At 57.7% G+C, this 24731-nt stretch overlaps 2 protein-coding genes across 2 annotated transcripts in view; both read left to right on the forward strand.

Annotated features, from left to right (window-relative positions):
- The first annotated feature begins 25 nt into the window (after positions 1-25).
- On the forward strand, positions 26-23431 carry BICRA (BRD4 interacting chromatin remodeling complex associated protein). The gene is made up of 15 exons (XM_084224390.1): positions 26-67; positions 4142-4187; positions 4772-4814; positions 6302-6367; positions 7784-9517; positions 11605-12012; positions 14140-14257; positions 15619-15773; positions 16678-16749; positions 17254-17312; positions 18404-18552; positions 19092-19186; positions 20114-20216; positions 21450-22333; positions 22376-23431. Exons 2-15 carry the CDS (start codon positions 4147-4149, stop codon positions 22700-22702), a joined length of 4254 nt encoding a protein of 1417 aa, XP_084080516.1. The 5' UTR covers positions 26-67; positions 4142-4146; the 3' UTR covers positions 22703-23431.
- Positions 23432-24656: 1225 nt separating this feature from the next.
- Positions 24657-24731, forward strand: part of NOP53 (NOP53 ribosome biogenesis factor) — a gene marked incomplete at its 5' end in the record, with an annotated part of 6946 nt that continues 6871 nt past the window's right edge. Inside the window, one exon of the mRNA XM_084224391.1 lies at positions 24657-24719. Coding sequence (XP_084080517.1) covers positions 24657-24719 — 63 coding nt within the window. The remainder of the gene's footprint in view (positions 24720-24731) is intronic.

Here is a 24731-nt window from a genome sequence, read left to right on the forward strand (position 1 = left end):
TCCTGGCGGCGTTGCCCGTGCGGGGGCGCCTGGGAGACCCCGCGCCGGGCGCCGCTGAGGCCTCACGGTGAGTCCGCCACAAAAAAAAAAAAAAAAAATAAAACCCAAAAAGCCCCGAAAGGCGCGAACCGGGCCCGCCGCGCGGCTCTGTCGCGACAGCGGCGGCGACAGCGCGGCCGCGCCCCCCTCCCCCCCCCCCGTCCCCCCCCCCCGTTCACCGGGATCTCCCCCTCCCCTCCCCCCCCCCGGGGCCGCCGCGCCCCCCTCCCCCCCCCGCGCGCGCACCGGGAAAGGGGGGGCGCGGCCCCTCCCCCTCCCCTCCCCCCCCCCGGTGGGAACGGGCCCGAACGGCCCCGGTGGGGGAGGGGGAGGGGAGGGGGAGCGGGGTGGGGCCTTCGGCCTCCTCCTCCTCCTCCTCCTGCTGCGGGCGGCGCTGCCGGGAGCCTTCCTCGGCCTCGGCCTCCTCTTCCTCCTCCTCCTCCTCCTCATCTTCCTCATCTTCGTCCTCTGCCTGGGCCTCCTCTGCCTCTTCCTGCTCTTCCTCCTCATCTTCATCCCCTGCCTCTTCCTCCTCATCTTCCACCTCTGCCTCCTCTTCCTCTGCCTCGGCCTCCTCTGCCTCTTCCTCTTCATCTTCCTCATCTTCCTCCTCTGCCTCTTCCTGCTCTTCCTCATCTTCCTCCTCTTCCTCGGCCTCTCCCTCCTCCTCCTCATCTTCCTTCTCTGCTTCCTCTGCCTCGGCCTCCTCTGCCTCTTCCTCTTCATCTTCCTCATCCTCCTCCTCTTCTCTTCCTGCTCTTCCTTCTCTTCCTCCTCTTCCTCGGCCTCTTCCTCATCTTCCTCTGCCTCTTCCTCATCTTCCTCATCCTCATCCTGCTCTGCCTCCTCTTCCTCATCTTCCTCGGCCTCCTGCTCTTCCTCCTCTGTGCCTTCCTCAGCCTCCTCTGCCTCTTCCTCCTCATCTTCCTCCTCTTCTCCCTCTGCCTCTTCCTGTTCGGTCTCCTCTGCCTCACCTTCCTCATCCTCACCCTGCTCTGCCTCTTCCTCCTCTTCCTCATCCTCATCCTGCTCTGCCTCCTCTTCTTCCTCTGCCCCTTCCTCATCTTCCTCACCCTGCTCTTCCTCTTCATCCTCTGCCCCATCCTCTTCCTCATCTTCCTCTGCCTCCTCTGCCTCTTCTTCCTCTGCGCCTTCCTCATCTTCCTCACCTTCATCCTCTGCCCCTTCCTCCCCATCTTCCTCACCCTGCCCTGTCTCTTCCTCATCTTCCTCATCCTCATCCTCCTGCTGCCTTCATCTTCTCCTCATCCTCATCCTCATCCTCTGTCCCTTCCTCCTCCTCTGCCTCTTCCTCATCTTCCTCACCCTGCTCTGTCTCATCTTCCTCCCCCTCCTCTTCCTTCTGGAGCAGTTCCGTGGCTCTGGCTCTGTGTGTGCGGCCTTCCTCCCCTTCCTCCTCCTCCTGCTCTGCCTCCGGGTCCCCTCCTCTTCCTCCTCCTCTTCCTCCTCAGGGCTTTGGGAGGGAGCAGGGCTGGGGGTGCGTGGCCTTCATCCCCCCCTCCTCCTCCTCCCTGGGGCACTGCTGCTCTTGGGGTTGGTACTGGAGCTCTCCCGCTCTTCCTCCTCCTCTTCCTCCTCTTCCTCCTCCTCTTCCTCCTGCTCTTCCTCCTGCTCTTCCTCCCCCTCCTCCTCTTCTTCCTCCTCCTCCTCCTCTTCTTCCTCCTCCTCTTCCTCAGGAGCTGCTTTGGGAGTTTCCCAGCTCTGGCTCTGTGTGTGTGTGGCCTTCCTCCTCCTCTTCCTCCTCCTCTTCCTCCTCTTCCTCCTCTTCACTTCGTTCTCCTCTTCATCCTCGTCTTCCTCATTTTCATCCTCCTCATCCTCAGGGTGCCCCTGGCCTGTCCTCCCTTCCTCCTCTTCCTCCTCTTCCTCCTCTTCCTCCTTTTCCTCTTCCTCCTCTTCATCTTCTCCTGCTCTTCCTCTTCATCTCATTCTCCTCTTCCTCCTCTTCATCTTCTGCTCTTCTTCCTCTTCCTCCTCTTCCTCTTCTCCTGCTCTTCCTCTTCATCTCTTCCTCTTCTTCCTCCTCTTCATCTTCTCCTGCTCTTCCTCTTCTTCCTCCTCCTCTTCCTCCTCTCTTTCTTCCTCCTCTTCCTCCTCTTCCCCTCCCCCCGCTCAGGTTCAGGGTTTGGCATTTCCCCTCCCCCCCCTCCAGGGCCCCGGAATTCCCGAAATCCCAGGAATTCTCCCCAAATCCCAAAAACCCCAAATTCATCAAAACCCCCAAAAATCCCAGGAATTAACCCCAAAAAATCCCAGGAATTGACCCCAAAAAAATCCCCAAATCCCAGGAATTGGCTCCAAAATCCCAGGAATTGGCCCCAAATTCCCGGAATTGGCCCCAAATTCCCGGGAATTCTCCCCGGCCGGTTCCGTGTGCTCCCTGCTTCTCCCTCGGGGCCTTGGCCGGGATTTTTTGGGGAATTCTGGGGAAATTTTGGGAATTTTTTGGGAATTCTGGGGAATTTTTGGGATTTTTTTGGAATTTGGGGGAATTCTGGGGAATTTTGGGAATTTTTTGGGAATTCTGGGGAAACTGAGGCACGGGAGAGGCGGGAGGGGGAGGGCGGATGAGCAGGGCTGGGGCTGAGGCCTGGAGTAACCCTGGAGTATCCCTGGAGTAACCTGGGAGTATCCCCGGAGTATTCATTGAGTATTCCTGGTGTAACCCTGGAGTAACCCTGGAGTATCCCTGGAGTAACCTGGGAGTATCCCCGGAGTATTCATTGAGTATTCCTGGTGTAACCCTGGAGTAACCCAGGAGTATCCCCTGAGTATCCCTGGAGTATCCCCAGAGTTTGGGGCTGGAATTCCAGCCTGGAGTATCCCTGGAGTACTCACAGACTATCCTTGGAGTATCCTCAGAGTATGGGGTTGGATGCTGTCAATGAGGCTCTGAGTATCTCTGGAGTATCCCTGGAGTATCCCCTGAGTGGAATTCCACCCCTGGGGTGGAATCTGTGCTGTGTGTAACCCCTGAGTAGGAGCTTGGGGCTGGAATTACAGCCTGGAGTATCCCTGGAGTATCAATGGAGTAAGGGGCTGGATGTGGGGAATCAGGCTCTGAGTATCCCTGGAGTATCCTCGGAGTATCCCCTGAGTGTGGGGCGGGATCTGTGCCGTGTGTAACCCCTGAGTAGGAGCTTGGGGCTGCAATTCCAGCCTGGAGTATCCCTGGAGCATTCTCTGAGTATCTCTGGAGTATCCTCGGAGTGTGAGGTCAAAGGTCAAACCCTGAGTATCCCCGGAGTATTGTCAGAGTGGGAGGTCAAACCTGGAGTATCCCCTGAGTAACCTCCAGGTACCCCAGGAGTACCCCCTGAGTATCCCCTGAGTATCCCTGGAGTAGGGATTCAGGGTGGGAATTCCAGCCCGGAGTATCCCCTGAGTATCTCCTGAGTATTCCTGGAGTATCTCCTGAGTAAGAGGTCAAAGGTCAAACCCGGAATATCCCCGGAGTAAATCCCGATCCCAGTCCCATTGCAGGGCTCAAACTGGGATTGGGAATCCCAAACTGGGAATGGAGAGATCCCAAACTGGGAATCCCAAACTGGGAATGGGGAATCCCAAACTGGGAATGGGGAATCCCAAACTGGGAATCCCAAACTGGGAATGGACAGATCCAAACTGGGACTGGGGAATCCCAAACTGGGAATCCCAAACTGGGACTGGGAATCCCAAACTGGGACTGGGAATCCCAAACTGGGACTGGGAATCCCAAACTGGGAATGGGGAATCCCAAACTGGGACTGGGGAATCCCAAACTGGGAATCCCAAACTGGGACTGGGGAATCCCGAACTGGGAATAGACAGATCCAAACTGGGAATCCCAAACTGGGAGTGGGGAATCCCAAACTGGGACTGGGGAATCCCAAACTGGGAATGGACAGATCCAAACTGGGACTGGGGAATCCCAAACTGGGAATCTCAAACTGGGAATGGAGAGATCCAAACTGGGAATGCCAAACTGGGAATTTTTCCCAGGGATTCCCCCCCGAACCACAACAAAAATGGGAATTTGGGGGCGTTGCCGGGGGTGTTCCGGAACGTTCCGGCGCGTGACGCCGGCTGTGTCTCGTTGCAGTTGACATGGATGATGAAGACGGCCGGTGCCTGTTAGACGTCATCTGGTGAGTCCGGAACCTTCCGGAACCCTCCGGGGATTTCCCGGAAACGGGGTCGGAAATGGGCGGGAAATGAGCCCAAAAAAGGCGGGAAATGAGCCCAAAAAAAGGCGGGAAATGAGCCAAAAAAAAAGGGTGGGAAATGGTTAAAAGGAGGCGGGAAATGAGCCCAAAAAAAGGTGGGAAATGGCCCAAAAAAAGGCTGGAAATAGCCCAAAAAAAGGCGGGAAATGGTCCCAAAAAAAGGCGGGAAATGGCTCAAAAAAAGGCGGGAAATGGTGTAAAAAAAGGAGGGAAATGGTAAAAAAAAGGGGGAAATGAGCCCAAAAAGAGGCAGGAAATGGTAAAAAAAGAAGGGAAATGGCTGAAAAAAGGGGCGGGAAATGGAAAAAAAAAAGGAGGGAAATAGTAAAAAAAAGGGCGGGAAATGGCTCAAAAAAAGGCGGGAAATGAGCCCAAAAAAAGGCGGGAAATGCCCAAAAAAAGGTGGGAAATGGCCTAAAAAAGGGAATTTTGGGAGGCCGAGGGCGGGAACTCCCCAATTCTGCCGGATTTCCCTCCCTGAGGCTCCTGTGCCCCTCTCTCCGCAGCGATCCGCAGGCCCTGAACGATTTCCTCCATGGATCCGAGAAGGTGAGCATCCCCAAACCACAAAAATCGCAGTTTGTCTCCAAAAAATCTCATTTTTCCATGAAAAAATCCCTTTTTCCCATCAAAAATCCCATTTTTCTTTTAAAAAATCCAATTTCCTCAAAAAATCCCATCCAAAAAAACCCGTTCTTCCTTAAAAAAAATCCCATTTCTCTTAAAAAATTTTATTTCTCCATCAATTCCCCCTCTCTGCATCCACTCCTCCTGCCCAGCTCAGATTTCTGGGAATTTTTCCAATTTTTCCCTGATTTTTACCCCTATTTCCCCCCCCTTTTTTTGCCCATTTTTCCTCAGTTTCCCTCATTTTTCACATCTTTTCCCATTCTTTTTCAATTTCCCCAATTTTCTCCATTTTTAACCCTTTTTTTGCGCATTTTTCCCCATTTCCCCCCATTTTCTCCCATTTTTTCCCATTTCCCCCCATTTTTTCCCCATTTTTCCCATTTCCCCCCATTCTTCCTCATTTTTTCCCCAATTTCTCCCCCATTTCCCCCCATTTTCCCAGTTTTTTCCCCATTTCCCCCCCATTTTTCCCCATTTTTCCCCATTTTTCCCCATTTTTTCCCCATTTTCCCTCCATTTTCCCCCATTTTTCCCGTTTCCTCCCCATTTTTCCCCATTTTTCTCCATTTTTTCCCCATTTTGCCTCAATTTTTTCCCCATTTTCCCTGTTTCTCCCCCATTTTTTACCCCCATTTTTCCTCCGTTTCTCCCCATTTTCCCCATTTCCCCCCATTTTCCCCCATTTCCCCCCATCTTTCCCCATTTCCCCCCATTTTTTCCCTGTTCCCCCCATTTTCCCCCCATTTCCCCCCCATTTTTCCCATTTTCCCCATATTCCCCCCATTTTTCCCCATTTTTCCCCATTATCCCCCATTTTCCCCATTTTTCCCCCCATTTTTCCCCAATTTTTCCCCGTTCCCCCCCATTTTCCCCCATTTCCCCCACATTTTTCCCCATTTTTCCCCATTTTTCCCCATTTTTCCCCATTTTTTCCCCATTTTTCCCCATTTTTCTCCATTTCTCCCCATTTTCCCCCATTTTTTCCCCATTTCCCCCCATTTTTCCCCCATTTCCCCCAATTTTTTCCCTGTTTCCCCCATTTTTCCCCATTTCCCCCAATTTTTTCCCTGTTTCCCCCATTTTTCCCCATTTCCCCCCCTTTTTCCCATTTTCCCCATTTCCCCCCATTTTCCCCCTTTTTTCCCCATTTCCCCCATCTTTCCCCGTTCCCCCCCATTTCCCCCCCATTTTCCCCCCCATTTTCCCCCCATTTCCCCCCATTTTCCCCCATTTCCCCCCCGTTTTTCCACATTTTTTCCCCATTTTCCCCCATTTTTCCCTCATTTTTCCCCTTTTTCCCCCCGTTTTCCCCGTTTCCCCCCCATTTCCCCCCGTTTCCCCCCCGTTTTTCCCGTTTCCGCCCCGTTTTCCCCAGACCCCGCTGACCGCGCTGTTTCCCGTTGCAGATCGACAGCGACGATCTCCTGGACAACTCCGGCGACGCCGCCAGCGCCTTCTTCGAGGGCGCGGGGGTGGGTGCTGCTCCCCTCCCCCCCCAATCCCACTTTTGGGGTGCAATTCCTGACTTTACCAACCCCAGAATTCCCGGGAAAACCCCAAAATTTCCTGGGGAAACCCCCAAAATTTCCCAGGGGGAAAAACCCCAAAATTTCCGGGAAAAAACCCCAAAATTTGCTGGGAAAAAACCCAAATTTCCCAGGAAAAAAACCCAAATTTCTGGGGAAAAACTCCAAATTTCCTGGGAAAAACTCCAACATTTCCTGAGAAAAAACTCCAAATCTTCTGGGAAAAAAACCCCAAAATTCCCAGGAAAAAACCCCAAAATTTCCTGGAAAAAAACCCCAAACTTTCCGGGGAAAACCCCCAAAATTTCCAGGGAAAAAACCCCAAATTTTCTGGGAAAAAACCCCAAAATTCCCAGGAAAAAAACCCCAAATTTCCTGGGAAAAAACCCCGTTGGGTCTCATTGGGTCCCGTTGGGTTCTCTTGGGTCCCGTTGGGTTCCATTGGGTCCCGTTGGGTTCCATTGGGTCCTGTTGGGTTCTCTTGGGTCCCATTGGGTCCTGTTGGGTCCTGTTGAGTCCCATTGGGTTCTCTTGGGGTCTTTTGGGTCCCATTGGGTCCCCTTGGGTCCCGTTGAATCCCGTTGGGTTCTCTTGGGTCCCATTGAGTCCTGTTGGGTTCCGTTGATCTCTGTTGAGTTCTGTTGGGTTCCATTGGGTTCTGTTGAGCTCAGTTGGGTTTACCTGAACCCCTCTGAGCTCCATTGGGTTCCTTTGAGCTCCATTGGGTCCCCTTGAGCTCCGTTGGGTCCAGTTGAGCTCCGTTGGCTCCCGTTGAGCTCTCTTGAGCTCTGTCAGGTTCTGTTGATGTTCCTTCGGTTCTGTTGGGTTCCACTGAGCTCCGTTGGGTCCCCCAAACCCTTCTGAGCTCTTTGTTGGGTTCCATTGGATTCCATTGAGCTCTGTTGAGTTCCATTGGGTTCTGTTGAGCTCAGTTGGGCTCCATTGGGTTCCATTGAGCTCAGTTGGGTCCCCCAAACCCTTCTGAGCTCTTTGTTGGGTTCCATTGGGTTCTGTTTGGCTCCATTGAGTTCCATTGGGTTCCGTTGAGTTCCATTGGGTTCTGTTGAGCTCATTTGGGCTCTGTTGGGTTCTGTTGAGTTCCATTGAGTCCCATTGGGTTCCATTGAGGTCTGTTGAGCTCCATTGAGTTCCATTGGGTTCTGTTGAGCTCCATTGAGTTCCATTGGGTTCCGTTGAGCTCATTTGGGCTCCATTGGGTTCCGTTGAGCTCCATTGAGTCCCATTGGGTTCCACTGGGTTCCGTTGGGTTCCGTTGAGCCCCGCTGGATCCCCCAAACCCCTCTGACCCCCACCCCCGCCCCTCCCACCCCTCTGACCCCTCCCCCGTTGCCGTCCCCGCAGCTCCACGGCCAGGAGGCCTCGGGGAACCCCCTGAGCTCGGAGCCCAGCCAGCCCCCGGCCAGCGTGGACCTGGACTTCCTGGAGGATGACATCCTGGGCTCGCCGGGCGGCGCCGGCGCGGGCGCCGAGCAGCCGTGCGACATCCTCCAGCAGAGCCTGCAGGAGGCCAACATCACCGAGCAGACCCTGGAGGCCGAGGCCGAGCTGGACCTGGGCTCCTTCCAGCTGCCGGCGCTGCAGCCGGTGGTGCAGGCGGCCGACGGCGCCCCGCAGATCTTCCAGGGCGGCGCCGACCTGCTGGGGCTGCAGCCGCCGGCCGTGCTGGCGCCGCAGGCCTTGGTGCAGCCGCCCGACGTGGTCAACAAGGCCATCAGCGTGCAGCCCTTCCTGCAGCAGGTGGGGCTGGGCAACGTCACCATCCAGCCCCTGCCCAACCTGCCCGGCCTGCCCAACGGCAGCCCCGGCGGCGCGCTGGGGCTGGGCCCCATCCAGGTGGTGGGCCAGCAGGTGATGGCCATCAACCAGCCGGCGGCGCCGCAGCTGCTGGCCAAGCCGGCGCCGGTGGCGGCCGTGGGCGGCTACATCGCCCAGCCGGAGGCGGGCGCGGCGCAGGGAGCGGGATTGGTGATCCAGAAGAGCCTCCCGGCCGTGGCCACGGCCGCGCTGAACGGCGGCTCCGTGTTCGGCGGCGTGTCGGCGGCGTCGGCGCAGCCGCTGACCGTGGCGTCGGGGCCGGGCGGCTCCTTGGTGCCGGCGCCCAACGTCATCATCCACCGCGCGCCCACGCCCATCCAGCCCAAGCCGGCCGGCGTGCTGCAGCAGAAGCTCTACCAGATCACGCCCAAGCCCTTCGCGCCCGGCGGCGCCCTGGCGCTGCCCGGCGAGGCGCCGGCCAAGAGCCAGCAGAACCTGACCTTCATGGCCGGCAAGGCCGCGCCCAACGTGGTGCTCCAGGGCTTCCCCCCCAACGTCTTCAAGCCGCCGCCGCCGCAGCCGCCGGCGCTGGGCAAGTCCATGAGCGTGCACGTGCTCAACCAGGGCGGCTCCATCGTCATCCCGGCGCAGCCCTTCCAAGGACAGAACCAGTTCCTGCTGCCCGGCGCCTCGGCCGTGCCGCTGCCGCAGCCGCTCTCGGCGCTGCCGGCCAACGTGGGCGGCCAGCTGCTGCCGGGCGCCGGCCAGGCGCACATCATCGCCGGCCAGGGCGCGGGCGCGCAGCTCCTGGCCAACCCCGCGCTGCCGGCGCAGCTGCTCAACCAGAACCTGGCGGGCCAGCTGAACCTGGGCCCGGTGCTGGCGTCGCCGGGCGCGGCGGGCGCGGCGCACATCCTGTCGGCGGCGCCCATCCAGCTGCAGCCGGGCCAGCCGGCGCCCGCGCTCTTCCAGATGCCGGTGTCGCTGGCGGGGACGCTGCCCGGCCCCGGCTCGGCGGCGGCGCCGGCGCCCGCCGTCATCCAGGGCGTGACGCTGGCCGGCCCGGCCGCCGCGCTCGACGCCGGAGACGCTCTGGGCGCCGCCGTCGACGTCCGCGCGGCCGCCGGCAGCCCCGAGCCCGGCTCCGGTAACGGCGGCGCCGCCCCCGCGCAGCCCCCGGCCGGCGCGGCCCCGGTGCCGGCACAGCCCAGCCCCGGCCTGGCCGCCAGCCCCGAGAAAATCCTGCTGGGAACGGCGACGGCAACGGCGGCGGCGGCGCCCGTGCTGGGCCAGGAGGGAGTGCCCATGTTCCTGCAGCAGGTGAGGGGCAGCGGCTTGGGGGGGTTTGGGGTTTTTGAGACTTTTATGGGATTTTGGGGGAGTTATTTGGGGGATTTTTAGGATTTTTAGAGAATTTTTGGGAGGTATTTGGAGGATTTTTTAGGGAATTTTTGGGGTTTTTTGAGAGGTATTTGGGGAACTTTTAAGATTTTTTAATGGAATTTTTGGGGAGTCATTTGGGGAATTTTTAGGATTTTTTACGGAATTTTTGGGGAATTTTTAGGATATTTTTTGGGGAGTTATTTGGGGAATTTTTGGGATTTTTTAGGGAATTTTCGGGAGTTATTTGGGGGAGTTTTAGGATTTTTAGAGAATTTTTGGGAGTTATTCAGGGAATTTTTAGGATTTTTTTAGGGAATTTTTGGGAGTTATTCAGGAATTTTTGGGGATTTTTTAGGGAATTTTTGGGGAGTCATTTGGGGAATTTTTGGGATTTTTTAGGGAATTTTTGGGGAGTCATTTGGGGAATTTTTGGGATTTTTTAGGGAATTTTTGGGGAGTCATTTGGGGAATTTTTGGGATTTTTTAGGGAATTTTTGGGGAGTCATTTGGAGAATTTTAAGGATTTTTTTGCAGAATTTTTGGGATTTTTTACAGAATTTTGGGGGTTTTTTGGGAGTTATTTGGGGATTTTTGGGGATTTTTTAGGGAAGTTTTTGGGACTTAGTTCAGGGATTTCTTGGGAGTTTTTATTTTTGGGAATTTTGGGCGATTTTTTGAGGATTTTTTGGGGTAATTTTGGGGGATTTTTAGGGGATTTTTGGGGTTTTTTTGGGGCCTTGGGTTGGTGGGATTTGGGGGTTTATGGGGTTTGAGGGTTCAGGAAATTTGGGTTTCTTTGGATTCTGGGATTTCTTGGATTTGGGAATTTTTAAGATTTTGGGATTTCTTAGATTCAGGAATTTCCAGGGGCAGAAATTTGGGGTTTGGGAGCGGATCTGGTTTTTTTCCCGCTGGATTCCCCCCAAAATTTCCCAGAATTTCCCAGTCTGGGCCTTTTCCAGCCCTTTTTGCCCAAAATCCCCAAATTTCTGCCCCATTTTCAGCTGCTTCGCTGCCTTGGTGCTCACTAACCCCTGATGCTGCTGCTCGCCCCAAAACCCCCCAAATTCACCCCAAAAACCCCAAATCCGCCCCAAACCCCCCAAATTCACCCCAAAATCCCCAAATTCACCCCAAAAACCCCCACATTCACCCCAAAACCCCCCAAATCCGCCTCAAAACCCCCCAAATTCACCCCAAAATCTCCAGAATTGGCCCCAAAACCCCCCAAATTCACCCCAAACCCCCCAAATTCACCCCAAAACCCCCCAAATTCGCCCCAAAATCCCCAGAATTGGCCCCAAAACCTCCTGAATTCACCCCAAAACTCTCAGAATTCACCCCAAATCTGAGAATTGGCCCCAAAATCCCCCCCAAATGGGAGAATTCTCCCCCAAAACCCCAAAATTTGCCCCAAAAAATTTGCCGCAAAATTTGGGGCCGGATTTGGCGTTTTTAGGGTGTTCCCAAATTGCTTTTTCCAGGGAATTCCCCAAACCTCCCAAAAAATTTGAAATTTGGGGCCGGATTTGCCATTTTTGGGTCATTCCCGAGCCCCTTTTTCCCGGAAATTCCCCAAACCACAAAATTTGGTGCTGGATTTGGTGTTTTTGGTGCCAGATTTGGCTTTTTTGGGCCATTCCCGAGCCCCTTTTTCCCTGTACCTCCCCAAAACCCCAAATTTGGGGCCGAATTTGGCAGTTTTGGGTCATTCCCGAGCTGCTTTCCCCAGGAATTCCCCAAAACCACAAAATTTGGGGCCAGATTCGGCGTTTTTGGGGCCGGATTCGGCGTTTTTGGTGCCGAATTTGGCGGTTTTGGTGCCGAATTTGGCGGTTTTGGTGCCAAATTCGGCGTTTTTGGTGCCAGATTTGGCATTTTTGGTGCCGAATTCGGCGGTTTTGGGGCCGGATTCGGCGTTTTTGGTGCCGAATTTGTCGTTTCGGGGCCGTCCCGCCCCGCTCCCGCCGCTTTCCCCGCCTTCCTCCCGCACTAACCGAGCTCTTCCTCTCGTTCTGTTGCAGCCCAAGCTGCCGGGAGCCTCCCCGGGGGACGCGCCGGCCCCGCTGGCCCCGCAGCTGCCCCAAATGGCTCCGATTTCCACCCAAATCCCCTCCCGGCCGCCCTCGCAGCCGCAGCCGCTCTCCCGCCCCCCGTCCCAGCCCCGGCCGCCCTCGGAGCCGCCGCCGCCGCCGCCCCCGGGGCTCTTCCCGGCGCCTTTCCCGGATCCCCCCGAGCCCCCCCAGCATTCCCAGCATTCCCAGCACTCCCAGTCCGCCCAGTCCGCCCAGTCCGCCCCGTTCCCGCTGCCGCTGGCGGGGCTGAAGGGCGCGGCCCCCGCGCTGCTGCCCCCGGAGCACCCGCGGAGCTTCGCGCTGATCCCGGCGCCCTTCCCGGGCCCGCCCAAGGGCGGCGCCGAGCGCTTCCAGCAGGTAAAAAAAACGGGAATTGCCGGGAATTCCCAAAAATCCCAAACGTTCCCGAGCGCTTCCAGCAGGTAAAAACCCGGAATTCCCAAAAATATCCCGGGAATTCCCAAAAATCCCAAACATTCCCGAGCGCTTCCAGCAGGTAAAAACCGGGAATTCCCAAAAATATCCCGGGAATTCCCAAAAATCCCAAACATTCCCGAGCGCTTCCAGCAGGTAAAAACCAGGAATTCACGGGAATTCCCAAAAATCCCAAACATTCCAAACATTCCAAACGTTCCCGAGCGCTTCCAGCAGGTAAAAAACCGGGAATTCCCGGGAATTCCCCCCAAAAATCCCGGGAATTCCCAAAAATCCCAAACGTTCCCGAGCGCTTCCAGCGGGTAAAAACCCTGGGAATTGCCAGGAATTCCCAAAAAATTCTGGGAATTCCCAAAAATCCTGAACATTCCAAATGTTCCCGAGCGCTTCCAGCGAGTAAAAACCGGGAATTCCCGAAAATTCCCAAAAAAATCCCGAATATTCCAAATATCCCAAATGTTCCCGAGCACTTCCAGCAGGTTAAAAAACCAGGAATTGCCGGGAATTCCCCCAAAAATCCCGAATATTCCAAATATTCCAAACGTTCTCGAGCGCTTCTAGCAGGTAAAAACTGGGAATTCCCCAAAAAATCCCAGGAATTCCCAAAAACCCTGGGAATTCCCAAAAATCCCAAACATTCCAAACGTTCCCGAGTGCTTCCAGCAGGTAAAAATCCCGGGAATTCCCAAAAATCCCAAATATTCCAGAGCGCTTCCAGTGGGTAAAAACCCCGGGAATTGCCGGGAATTCCCAAAAATCCCAAACATTCCAAATGTTCCCGAGTGCTTCCAGCAGGTAAAAACCGGGAATTCCCAAAAAAATCCCGGGAATTCCCAAAAATCCCAAACGTTCCTGAGTGCTTCCAGCAGGTAAAAACCCCGGCAATTGCCAGGAATTCCCAAAAATCCTGGGAATCCCCAAAAATCCCAAATATCCCAAACATCCTGAGCGCTTCCAGCAGGTAAAAACCCTGGGAATTCCCAAAAAATCCTGGGAATTCCCAGTGGAAATCCCAAATATCCCAAACATCCCGAGCGTTTCCAGCTGGCAAATCCCGGGAATTCCCGAATATTCCAGCAAAATTCCCGGCAAATCCCAGCGAAAGTCCCGAGAATTCCCAAAAATCCCGGTGGAAATCCCCAAAAATCCCGGCGGAAATCCCAAAAATCCCAGTGGAAATCCCCAAAATCCCGGCGGAAATCCCAAAAATCCCCAAATTCGGGGCCGGCGTTTCAGGAATTCTGGGTTTGGGTTTGGGATTTTTGGGATTCGGGGTTTGGATTCTGCTGGATTTGGGATTTTGGGGGGATTGGACCCCCCTGGATTTGGGATTTTCAGGGGATTGGACCCCCCTGGATTTGGGATTTTTGGGATTGAAACCTCCTGGATTTGGGGTTTTTGGGATTTCAGGGATTGAACCGCCTGGATTTGGGGTTTTTTGGGCCATTCCTGGCAGCATTTGGGATTTTTGGGTTCATTCCTTCAGGATTTGGGGTTTTTGGGTTTATTCTTGACAAGATTTGGGATTTTTGGGGCCATTCCTTCAGGATTTGGGGGTTTTGGGTCCGTTCCTTCAGCATTTGGGGTTTTTGGGTCCGTTCCTTCAGCATTTGGGGTTTTTGGGTCCGTTCCTTCAGGATTTGGGTTTTTTTGGTGCCATTCCTGGTAGGATTTGGGATGTTTTGGGTCCGTTCCTTCAGGATTTGGGGTTTTGGGTCCGTTCTTTTAGCATTTGGGGTTTTGGGTTCATTTCTTGTAGGATTTGGTGTTTTGGGTCCATCCCTTCAGCCTTTGGGGTTTTTTGTGCCATTCCTTCAGGATTTGGGGTTTTTTGGTGCCATTCCTTGTAGGATTTGGGGTTTTGGGTCCGTCCCTTCAGGATTTGGGGTTTTTTGGGTCCGTTCCTTGTAGGATTTGGGGTTTTGGGTCCGTTCTTTCAGGATTTGGGTTGTTTTGGGTCCATTCTTTCAGGATTTGGGGTTTTTTGGTGCCATTCCTTGTAGGATTTGGGGTTTTGGGTCCGTCCCTTCAGCCTTTGGGGTTTTCCAGGTGCCCCAGGGGCTGCTCCTGCAGCCGAAGCCGCCCCCGTCCAGCCCGGCCCCGTTCCCGGCTCCGGCCGCTCCCGTCCTGGTGCCGGCGGCCCCGGGAACGCCCGGCCCGGCCTCAGGTGGGTCCGGAACCCCAAATCCCAAAATCCCAAAATCCCCGAAGCCCAAAATCCCAAAATCCCCAAAATCCCAGAGCCCCCCCAACATCCCAGTCTGCCCCAGTCTCCCAACCCCCCCCCTTTGGAAGCTCCCGCTGTTCCCAATTTCCCGGTGCCATTCCCGGTTTCCCGATCCCAATTTCCCGTTGGAATTCCCAATTTCCCGGTTTCCCATTCCCGTTGGAATTCCCCATTCCCGGTTTCCCATTCCCGGTTTCCTATTCCCCATTCCCAGTTTCATTCCCAGTTCCCCATTCCCATTTCCCGTTCCCCATTTCCCGGTGCCGTTCCCGGTTTCCCGTTATTCCCCATCCCATTCCCTATCCCATTCCCAATCCCATTCCCGGTTTCCCATTCCCCATTCCCAGTTTCATTCCCATTTCCCGTTCCCCATTTCCCGGTGCCGTTCCCGGTTTCCCGTTATTCCCCATCCCATTCCCTATCCCATTCCCGTTCCCATTCCCGGTTTCTCAATCCCATTCCTGTTATTCCCGGTCCCATTCCCGGTCCCATTCCCGTTATTCCCGTTCTCATTCCTGTTATTCCCAGTCCCATTCCCGATTCCCCATTATTCCCGTTCCCGTTCCCATCCCATTCCCGTTATTCCCCATCCCATTCCCGTTCTCATTCCCGTTATTCCCGGTCCCATTCCCATTATTTCTGATCCCATTCCCATTATTCCCGGTCCCCATTCCCGATCCCCCATTATTCCCAGTCCCGTTCCCCATCCCATTCCCATTTTTCCTGGTCCCATTCCCGTTCCCATTCCCGGTTACCCGTTCCCATTCCCGTTATTCCCAGTCCCATTCCCGGTTTCCTGTTCCCGTTCCTGTTATTCCGGTTATTCCCAGTCCCGTTCCCGTTCTCATTCCCATTTTTCCCGATCCCATTCCCGTTATTCCCGGTCCCATTCCCGTTCCCATTCCCGGTCCCATTCCCGTTATTCCCGTTCCCATTCCCGTTATTCCCGTTCCCATTCCCGTTATTCCCATTCCCGTTATTCCCGGTCCCGTTCCCGGTCCCATTCCCGTTATTCCCGTTCTCATTCCCGTTATTCCCGGTCCCGTTCCCGGTCCCATTCCCGTCATTCCCGTTCCCATTCCCGTTATTCCCGGTCCCATTCCCGTTATTCCCGTTCCCATTCCCGTTCCCATTCCCGTTATTCCCGGTCCCATTCCCGCTTTCCCGTTCTCATTCCCGTTATTCCCAGTCCCATTCCCGTTATTCCCATTCCCGTTATTCCCGTTCCCATTCCCGGTCCCATTCCCGTTATTCCCGGTCCCATTCCCGGTTTCCCGTTCTCATTCCCGTTATTCCCGCAGGTGCCGCCGCCGCCGGGGCGGAGCCGAAGCCGCCGCCGTTCTCCAGCCCCGCCCCCGGCCCCGCCCCCGGCCCCGCCCCAGGCCCCGCCCCCGGGAAATCGGCCCCGCCCCCCGCCAAGCCGGGGCCGCCCCTCCCCCCGCCGCAGCCCGCCCAGGTGAGCGCCCCTCCCCCCTCCCCCCCTCTTTTTTCCCATTTCTGCCTTTTTTCCACGTTTTCCCCTCAATTCCGTTTTCCCCACTTTAATTTAATTTTTCCCCGTTTAAATTCCTTTTTTTCCCATTTGAATTCAAATTTTTCCCCTTTAAATTCCACTTTTTCCCCATTTAAATTCCATTTTTTTCCCATTTAAATCCCATTTTTTTCCCATTTTAATTCCACTTTTTTCCCATTTTAATTCCCCAATTTTTTCCCATTTTAATTCCCCAATTTCTCCCCATTTTCCTCAGTTTTTCCCCAATTTTTCCCCATTTTTTCCATTTTTCCCCAATTCTTCCCCATTTTCCCCCAGTTTTTTTCCCACCTTTCCCAATTCTTTCTTGTTATTCCAAATTTTCCCTGATTTTCCCCCAATTTTGTCCCATTTTCCCTCAATTTTTCCCCAATTTTTTTCCCATTTCCCCCAATTTTTATCCCAATTTTTCTCCCATTTTTCCCCATTTTTTCTCCAATTTTTTCCCCATTTTTCCCCATTTTTTCTCCAATTTTTCCCCATTTTTCCCCATTTTCCTCAAGTTTTTCCCATTTTTTCCCCATTTTTTCCCCATTTTTTTCCCATTTTCCCCAATTCTTCCCCACTTTCTCCCAGTTTTTTTCCCATCTTTCCCAATTCTTTTTTGTTATTCCAAATTTTCCCTGATTTTTCCCCAGTTTTCCCCCAATTTTTTTCCCATTCTCCCCAATTTTTATCCAAATTTTTCTCCCATTTTCCCCCAGTTTTTCCTCATTTTTTCCCCAATTTTTTCCCAATTTTTCCCCATTTTCTTCAATTTTTCCCCATTTTTTCCCTATTTTTTCCCATTTTTTCCCGTTTTCCCCAATTTTTCTCCCGTTTCCCGCAGGCGAAGCCGCCGGGGCTCAAAGGCCCCCCCCAGACCCCGGGGGGGGGGAAGGGCGCCCAGGCCCCGCCCACGGTGAGTCCCAAAATCCCAAAATCCCCAAAATTCACCCCAAAATCGGGACTGACCCAAAATCCCCAAAATTCACCCCAAAATTCCTGAGATTGACCCAAAATCCCCGGAATTTGCCCCAAAATTTGGGGATTCACACCAAAATCCTGGGAATTGAACCCAAAATCCCTGAATTTCCACCCATATTTTGGGAGTTTTCCCAAAAATCCTCAAAATTCACCCCAAATTTTGGGAATTGCTCCAAAATTCCCTGAATTGAACCCAAAATTCCCTGAATTGCCCCAAAAATCCCTGGAATTTCCCCCCAAATTTGGGATTTCCCCCCAATCCTGGGGTTTCCCCCCAATCCCAGAATTTTCCCCCAATCCCCGGATTTCCCCCCAAAGTTTGGGATTTCCCCCCAATCCCAGATTTTCCCAAATTCCCGGAATTTCCCCCCAATCCCAGAATTTTCCCAAATTCCCGGGGTTTCCCCCCAATCCCGTCTCTCTCTCTCTCTCTCCCCAGCTGGAGGCGAAGCTGGCCCTGAAGAAGCCGCCGGCGCTGCAGCCCAGTAAGGAGGCCTGGTAAGGAACTGGGATAAACTGGGACGGACTGGGAGGGACTGGGATGGACCGGGAGGGAACTGGGATGGACTGGGATGGACTGGGATGGACTGGGATTGAACTGGTGGGGACTGGGAGGGACTGGGATGGACTGGGGGGGACTGGGGGGGACTGGGATTGACTGGGGGGGAACTGGGAGGGAACTGGGATGGGACTGGGAGGGAACTGGGAGGGACTGGGATAAATTGGGATGGAACTGAGACAAACTGGGAGGGACTGGGATTGAACTGGGAGGAACTGGGATGGAACTGAGGGGGACTGGGATGAACTGGGAGGGACTGGGGGCTACTGGTTTATACTGAGAGGGTCTGGGATTGAACTGGGATGGACTGGGAGGGACTGGGATGGACTCGGGGGGACTGGGATGGACTGGGATTAAACTGGGACGGAACTGGTTTATATTGGGAGGGAACTGGTTTATACTGGGAGGGATAACCGTGCAATTTCCTGGGGAGCCGCCCCAAAATCCGCGATTTTCACCCCAAATCCCCCCAACCCCGCGGGTCCCCCTGGGAATTCTCTCCCACTTTGCCCAAACTCCGCGTTTTTCACCCCAAATCCCCCCAACCCCCGGAATTCTCTCCCTCTTTGCCCAAAATCCGTGATTTTCACCCCAATTCCCCCCCACCCCACACCTCCCCCTGGATTTCTCTCCTACTTTTCCCAAAATCCGCGATTTTCACCCCAAATCCCCCCCAACCCCGCGGGTCCCCCCGGGAATTCTCTCCCACTTTGCCCAAAATCTGCGTTTTTCACCCCAAATCCCCACAACCCCGCGGGTCCCCCCAGGATTTCTCTCCCAATTTGCCCAAAATCCGCGTTTTTCACCCCAAATCCCCCCCAACCCCGCGCATCCCCCCAAATTCTCTCCCACTTTTCCCAAACTCCGCGTTTTTCACCCCAATCCCCCCCCAACCCCCGGATTTCTCTCCCAATTTGCCCAAACTCCGCGTTTTTCACCCCAAATCCCCGCAACCCCGCGGGTCCCCCTGGGATTTCCCTCCCTCTTTGCCCAAACTCCGCGTTTCTCACCCCAAATCCCCCCCTCTCAGCCTCCTGGAGCAGCTGCACAAGCACCAGGGCGCCGTCCTGCAGCCCGAGCTGCGCGCGCCCTTCCGCTCGCTGGGGGACGCCCTGCGCCGCCTGCTGCCCTACCACGTCTACCAGGGCGTGCTGCCCGGGCCCCAGGACTGCCAGAGAGGTACCCGTATCGCGATAGTCGCGATAGTCGCGATAGGCACTGGGGATATCGCGATAGTCACTGTGGGTAATGGGGATATCGCGATACGGGGCGCGCCCTGCGCCGCCTGCTGCCCTACCACGTCTACCAGGGCGTGCTGCCCGGGCCCCAGGACTGCCAGAGAGGTACCCGTGTCGCGATAGTCGCGATAGGCACTGTGGGTAATGGGGATATCGCGATACGGGGCACGCCCTGCGCCGCCTGCTGCCCTACCACGTCTACCAGGGCGTGCTGCCCGGCCAGTAGGAGTGCCAGAGAGGTATTCATATCGCGATAGTCAGTGGGGATATTGCGATAGTTAATGGGGACAATAGGGTCAATTAATCCCCATTAATTCCCCATTTATTCCTCATTAATTCCCCACCAATTCCCCATTTATTCCTCATTAATTCCCCATCATTTCCCCACCAGTCCCCCACCCATCCCCCGCCGATCCCCCCTAATTACCCCCATTAATTATTAATGAATTAATTAATGAATTAATTAACCCCCCCCCGCAGTGGACGAGGAGTTCGAGGCGGTGTCGGAGCAGCTCCTGCGCCGCACCCGGGCCATGCTCAACAAGTACCGGCTGCTGCTGCTCGAGGAGTCCCGGGTGAGCCCCGACACACCCCCGGGACACCCCGGGACCCCCTGGACCCCCTGAGACCCCCCGGGACCCCCCTGGGACCCACCGGGACCCCCGGGACCCCCTGACCCCCCCGGGACCCACCGGGACGCCCCCCGAGACCCCCTGGACCCCCTGGACCCCCCCGGGACCCCCCGGGACCCCCCCTGGACCCCCCCCGGGACCCTCCGAACCCCGGAACCCCCCCGGGACCCCCCCTTGGGACACCCCAAACCCCAAGGGACTCCCCCGGGACCCACCCCGGGACCCCCCGAACCCTGGGGGACCCCCCTGAACCCCCCCCGGGACCCCCCGGGATCCCCCGAACCCCGGGGGACTCCCCTGAACCCCCCTCGGGCCCCCCTTGAGGCCCCCGGGACCCCCCCGGGCCCCCCCCAAACCCTCCGGGACCCCCCCGGGGACCCTCCCCCGAACCCCGGAACCCCCCCGGGACCCCCCCTTGGGACACCCCGAACCCCAGGGGACACCCCCGGGACCCACCCCGGGACCCCCTGAAACCCACCGGGACTCCCCGGGATCCCCCGAACCCCGGAACACCCCCGGGACCCCCCTCGGGACACCCCGAACCCCGGGGGACACTCCTGACCCCCCCCGGGACCCCTTCAGGACCCCCCAAACCCTGGGGGACACCCCTGACCCCCCCCTGGGACCCCCTGAACCCCGGGGGACCCCCCTGAACTCCCCCCGGGACCCTCCCCCGGACCCCCCCCGGGACCCCCCAAACCCCGGGGGATTCCCCTGAACCCCCTCGGGCCCCCCTTGAGCCCCCCGGGACCCCCTCAAACCCCCCAGGACCCCCCGAACCCCGGGACCCCCCCGGTCCCCCCCCCCAAACCCCCCGGGACCCCCCCCGGGCCCGCCCTGAGCCGCCGCCGGTGTCGGTGCCGCCCGCAGCGCGCCAGCCCCTCGGCCGAGATGGTGATGATCGACCGCATCTTCATCCAGGAGGAGAAAACGGCGCTGGCGCTCGACCGGCAGCTGGCCCGGGACCGGCCCGGTGCGCACCGGGGACACCGGGGATACCGGGGATACCGGGGGGCGGGGCGGGAACCCCGGAAACGGGGCGGGAATGGGGCGGGAATCCCGGGAAATGGGGCGGGAATCCCGGGAAACGGGGCGGGAACCCCGGGAAACGGGGCGGGAATGGGGCGGGATCCACGGGACCGGCAGCTGGCCCGGGACCGGCCCGGTGCGCACCGGGGATACCGGGGGTACCGGGGGTACCGGGGGTGGGGCGGGAACCCCGGAAACGGGGCGGGAATGGGGCGGGAATCCCGGGAAACGGGGCAGGGATCCACGGGACCGGCAGCTGGCCCGGGACCGGCCCGGTGCGCACCGGGGATACCGGGGACACCGGGGATACCGGGGGTGGGGCGGGAACCACGGAAACGGGGCGGGAATGGGACGGGAATCCCGGGAAATGGGGCGGGAATCCCGGGAAACGGGGCGGGGATGGGGCGGGATCCACGGGACCGGCAGCTGGCCCGGGACCGGCCCGGTGCGCACCGGGGATACCGAGAGTGGGGCGGGATTCATGGGAATGGGGCGGGAACCCCTGGAAACGGGGCGGGGATGTGGCGGGAATCCCCAGGGACGGGGTTGGAATCCCGGGAATGGGGCGGGAATTGGGGCGGGAACCCCGGGAAAGGGGCGGGGTCCCGGGAATGGGGCGGGAACGGGGTGGGAATCCCGGGAAATGGGGCGGGAACGGGGCGGGATTCACGGGAGAGGGGCGGGAATCCCCAGGGACGGGGTTGGAATCCCGGGAACGGGGCGGGAATCCCGGTGGGAACGGGGGTGGAATCCACGGGAACGTTGGGATGGAATTCCCGCGGTTTGGGATCAAATTCTGGGGAATTCACCCAAAGGCCTCGGAAGAAACCGAGGTCAATCAGAGGGGTTAATTAAGGGTCAATCAAGGGTCAATTAAGGGTCAATTAAAGGGGTTAATCAAGGGTCAATTAGGGGTCAATTAAGGGTCAATTAAAGGGGTTAATCAAGGGTCAATCAAAGGTCAATTAGGGATCAATTAAGGGTCAATCAAGGGTCAATTAAGGGTCAATTAAAGGGGTTAATCAAGGGTCAATTAGGGGTCAATTAAGGGGTCAATCAGGGGTCAGCCGAGGGTCTCTGCAGGCTCCTGGGGGATGAACCCCGCGGGAAGAGGGGAATCACCATCATTAATATGCAAATGAGCTCTAATTAGCGACCCTTCTCCTTTCTCTTGCAGACGAATACGTCTCCTCCTCCTCCTCCTCATCTTCCTCCCGCTCCCACCCCCTCCCCCCTTCCTCCTCCTCCTCCTCCCTGCCCCTCCCCCAGCCCTCCCCCGCCCCTCCCCCTCCCGCCCCCGCCCCTCCCCCCGCCCCCCCCAAGCTGCTGATCAAGCACGGGGGGGGCTCCCCCAGCGTCACGTGGCTGGGGGAACCCCGGGATTCCCCCCGGGGGGATCCCCACTCCAGGGGGGGAGGGGACCCTCAGCGGGGGGGAGGGGCGGGCGGGGGAGGGGAGGCGCAGCGCGGGGGAGGGGAGGAGGAGGCGCTGCCGTCGCGGAGCCGCCCGCCCATGATGAAGACGTACGAGGCGCGGAGCCGCATCGGCCTCAAGCTGAAGATCAAGCAGGAGGCCGGGCTGAGCAAGGTGATCCACAACACGGCGCTGGACCCGCCCGGGATCCCCCCCGGCACCGGCACCGGGATCCCCGCGGGCACCGGGAGCCACCCCCAGCAGCAGCAGCAGCAGCAGCCGCCGGCGGGGCTGGCGCAGCTCAACGGATCCCTGGAGAAGAAATCGCCGATCCCGCCGGCTCCCACCGGGACCGGGGCCGCGCCGTGCCGGCTGCCGCTGCGCAAAACCTACCGGGAGATCAACCGGGACATCGCCCGGGAGCACCACCGGGAGCTGAACCGCGGGGAGCAGCAGCAGCAGCACCGCGAGCAGCAGCAGCAGCAGCAGCACCGGGAGCTGCCCGAGCGCCGGGAGGCGCCGCCGCGCTCCGAGCGCCGCCCGGTGATCACGGCCCTGCGGCGTGAACCGGCGCCCGCCGCCCGCATCCGGCCCGGGAAGGGCCCCCCCGAGGAGCCGTCGGACGGGGAGGATGAGGAGGAGGAGGAGGAGGAGGACGAGGAGGAGGAGGAGGAGGAGGAGGAGGAGGAGGAGGAGGAGGAGGAGGAAGGCTGCGGGACGTGGGGCGGGAAGCGGCGGCGGGCGGAGGCCGAGGTGGACAAGGCGTCGTTCAGCAGCGACAGCCCGCAGGACGATTCCCTGAGCGAGCACCTGCAGAGCGCCATCGACAGCATCCTCAACCTGCAGCAGCCCCGGGGAGCACCGGGAACGGCACCGGGAGCACCGGGAGCACCGGGAGCGGCACCGGGAGCCGCCGGGCCGCCCTTCCCGGGGCCCCCCCGGCGCGGCCCCGAGCCCCTCGTGCCCCCCCCCAGCCACAACGGCGGCCTCGGCGCCGCCCGGACGTGCACCAGATGACGGCGGGGGGGCGGCGGACACCGGGAACCACCGGGAACCACCGGGAACCACCGGGAACGGGATCCAGCCGGGATCCCACCAGGATCCATCCGGGATCCCACCGGGAACGGGATCTGACCGGGAACGGGACACCGGGAACCACCAGGAACCACCGGGAACAGGATCCAGCCGGGATCCCACCGGGAGCGGGATCTGACCGGGATCCATCCGGGATCCATCCGGGACACCAGGAACGGGATCTGACCGGGATACCGGGAACGGGATCAGGACACCGGGAACGGGATCTGACCGGGATACCGGGATCCAGGACAGACCGGGACACCGGCATCTGACCAGGATCTCGCCAGGACACCGGGAACGGGATCGGACCAGGAACGGGATACCAGGATCGGGATACCGGGATCTGACCGGGACACCGGGATTGGGAGAGCCAGATCAGACCGGGCCACCGGGATTGAGATTGGACCGGGACTGGAACACCGGGAACAGACCGGGACACCGGGATCGGGATCAGGAGACCCAGATCAGACCGGGACACCGGGAACGGAGCGGGATCGAGACACCGGGATCCAGCCGGGATCCAGCCGGGATCCAGCCGGGACACCGGGAACGGAGCGGGATCGGCAATGGACTGGGAATGGGAACGGGAACGGGATCGGACCGGGATCCTGGAATGGACCGGGAACGGGAATGGGAATGGAATTGGGAATGGGAACGGGATTGGCAGTGGACTGGAATGGAAACGGGAACGGGATCGGACCAGGATCCCAGGAATGGACCGGGAACGGGATCGGGAATGGGATCAGGAATGGGAATGGGATCGGGAATGGGAATGGGATCAGGAATGGACCAGGAATGGGATTGGGATCGGCAGTGGACTGGGAATGGGAATGGGAATGGGATTGGGAATGGGATCCCAGGAATGGACCGGGAACGGGAATGGGAATGGGATCAGGAATGGGAATGGGAATGGACCAGGAATGGGATTGGGATTGGGATCAGACTGGGAATGGGATCGGGAATGGGATCAGGAATGGGAATGGGATTGGGAATGGGAATGGTCCAGGAATGGGATTGGGATTGGGATTGGGATCAGACTGTGAATGGGATCAGGAATGGGAATGGGATTAGATCGGGATCGGACCGGGATCCCAGGAATGGACCGGGAACGGGATCGGGAATGGGATCAGGAATGGAATAGGATCAGGAATAGGATTGGAATCAGACTGGGAACGGGATCAGGAATGGGATCAGGAATGGGAATGGGATCAGATCAGGAATGGGAATGGGATCGGACCAGGAATGGGAATGGACCAGGAATGGATTGGGAATGGGATCAGACCGGGAACGGGATTGGGAATGGGATCAGGAATGGGAATGGGATCAGATCAGGAATGGGAATGGGATCGGGAATGGACCAGGAATGGGATTGGGATCAGGAATGGGATTGGGATCAGAACGGGAATGGGATTGGGATCAGGATTGAGATCAGACCGGGAATGGGATCAGGATCAGGACTGGGATTGGGATCGGGAACGGGAATGGATCAGGAATGGGATTGGGATCAGATGGGGAACGGGATCAGGAACAGGATCGGAATGGACCAGGAATGGGATCGGGATCAGATTGGGAATGGGAACAGGAACAGATCAGGATTGGGAATGGGAATGGGAACGGACCAGGAACGGGATCGGGATCGGGAATGGAATGGGATCAGGAATGAGATTGGGAATGGGATGAGGAATGGGATTGGGATTGGGATTGGGATTTAGATCAGATTGGGATCGGGAATGGGATTGGGAATGGGAGCAGACCAGGAATGGGATCAGGAACGGGAATGGGATTGGGATCAGGAACGGGATTGGGATCAGACTGGGATCGGGATCAGATTGGGAATGGGAATGGGAATGGAACAGGAACGGGATTGGGATCAGGAATGGAATCGGGACCGGGAATGGGAATGGGATCAGACCAGGAATGGGACCAGGAACAGGAATGGGATCGGGATCAGATCGGGGTCGGGATCGGG

Source organism: Fringilla coelebs, assembly GCF_963513975.1.
Source record: "Fringilla coelebs genome assembly, chromosome: 37".
NCBI classification, from domain to species: Eukaryota; Metazoa; Chordata; class Aves; order Passeriformes; family Fringillidae; genus Fringilla; species Fringilla coelebs.

Excerpts from the sequence above, each read along its gene's own strand:
- BICRA (XM_084224390.1), top strand. The coding sequence starts at position 4,147 with ATGGATGATGAAGACGGCCGGTGCCTGTTAGACGTCATCTG. Across the intron at positions 12,013-14,139 it reads GCGCCGAGCGCTTCCAGCAG|GTGCCCCAGGGGCTGCTCCT; the intron begins GTAAAAAAAACG and ends GGGGTTTTCCAG. Across the intron at positions 19,187-20,113 it reads TGCTGCTCGAGGAGTCCCGG|CGCGCCAGCCCCTCGGCCGA; the intron begins GTGAGCCCCGAC and ends TGCCGCCCGCAG.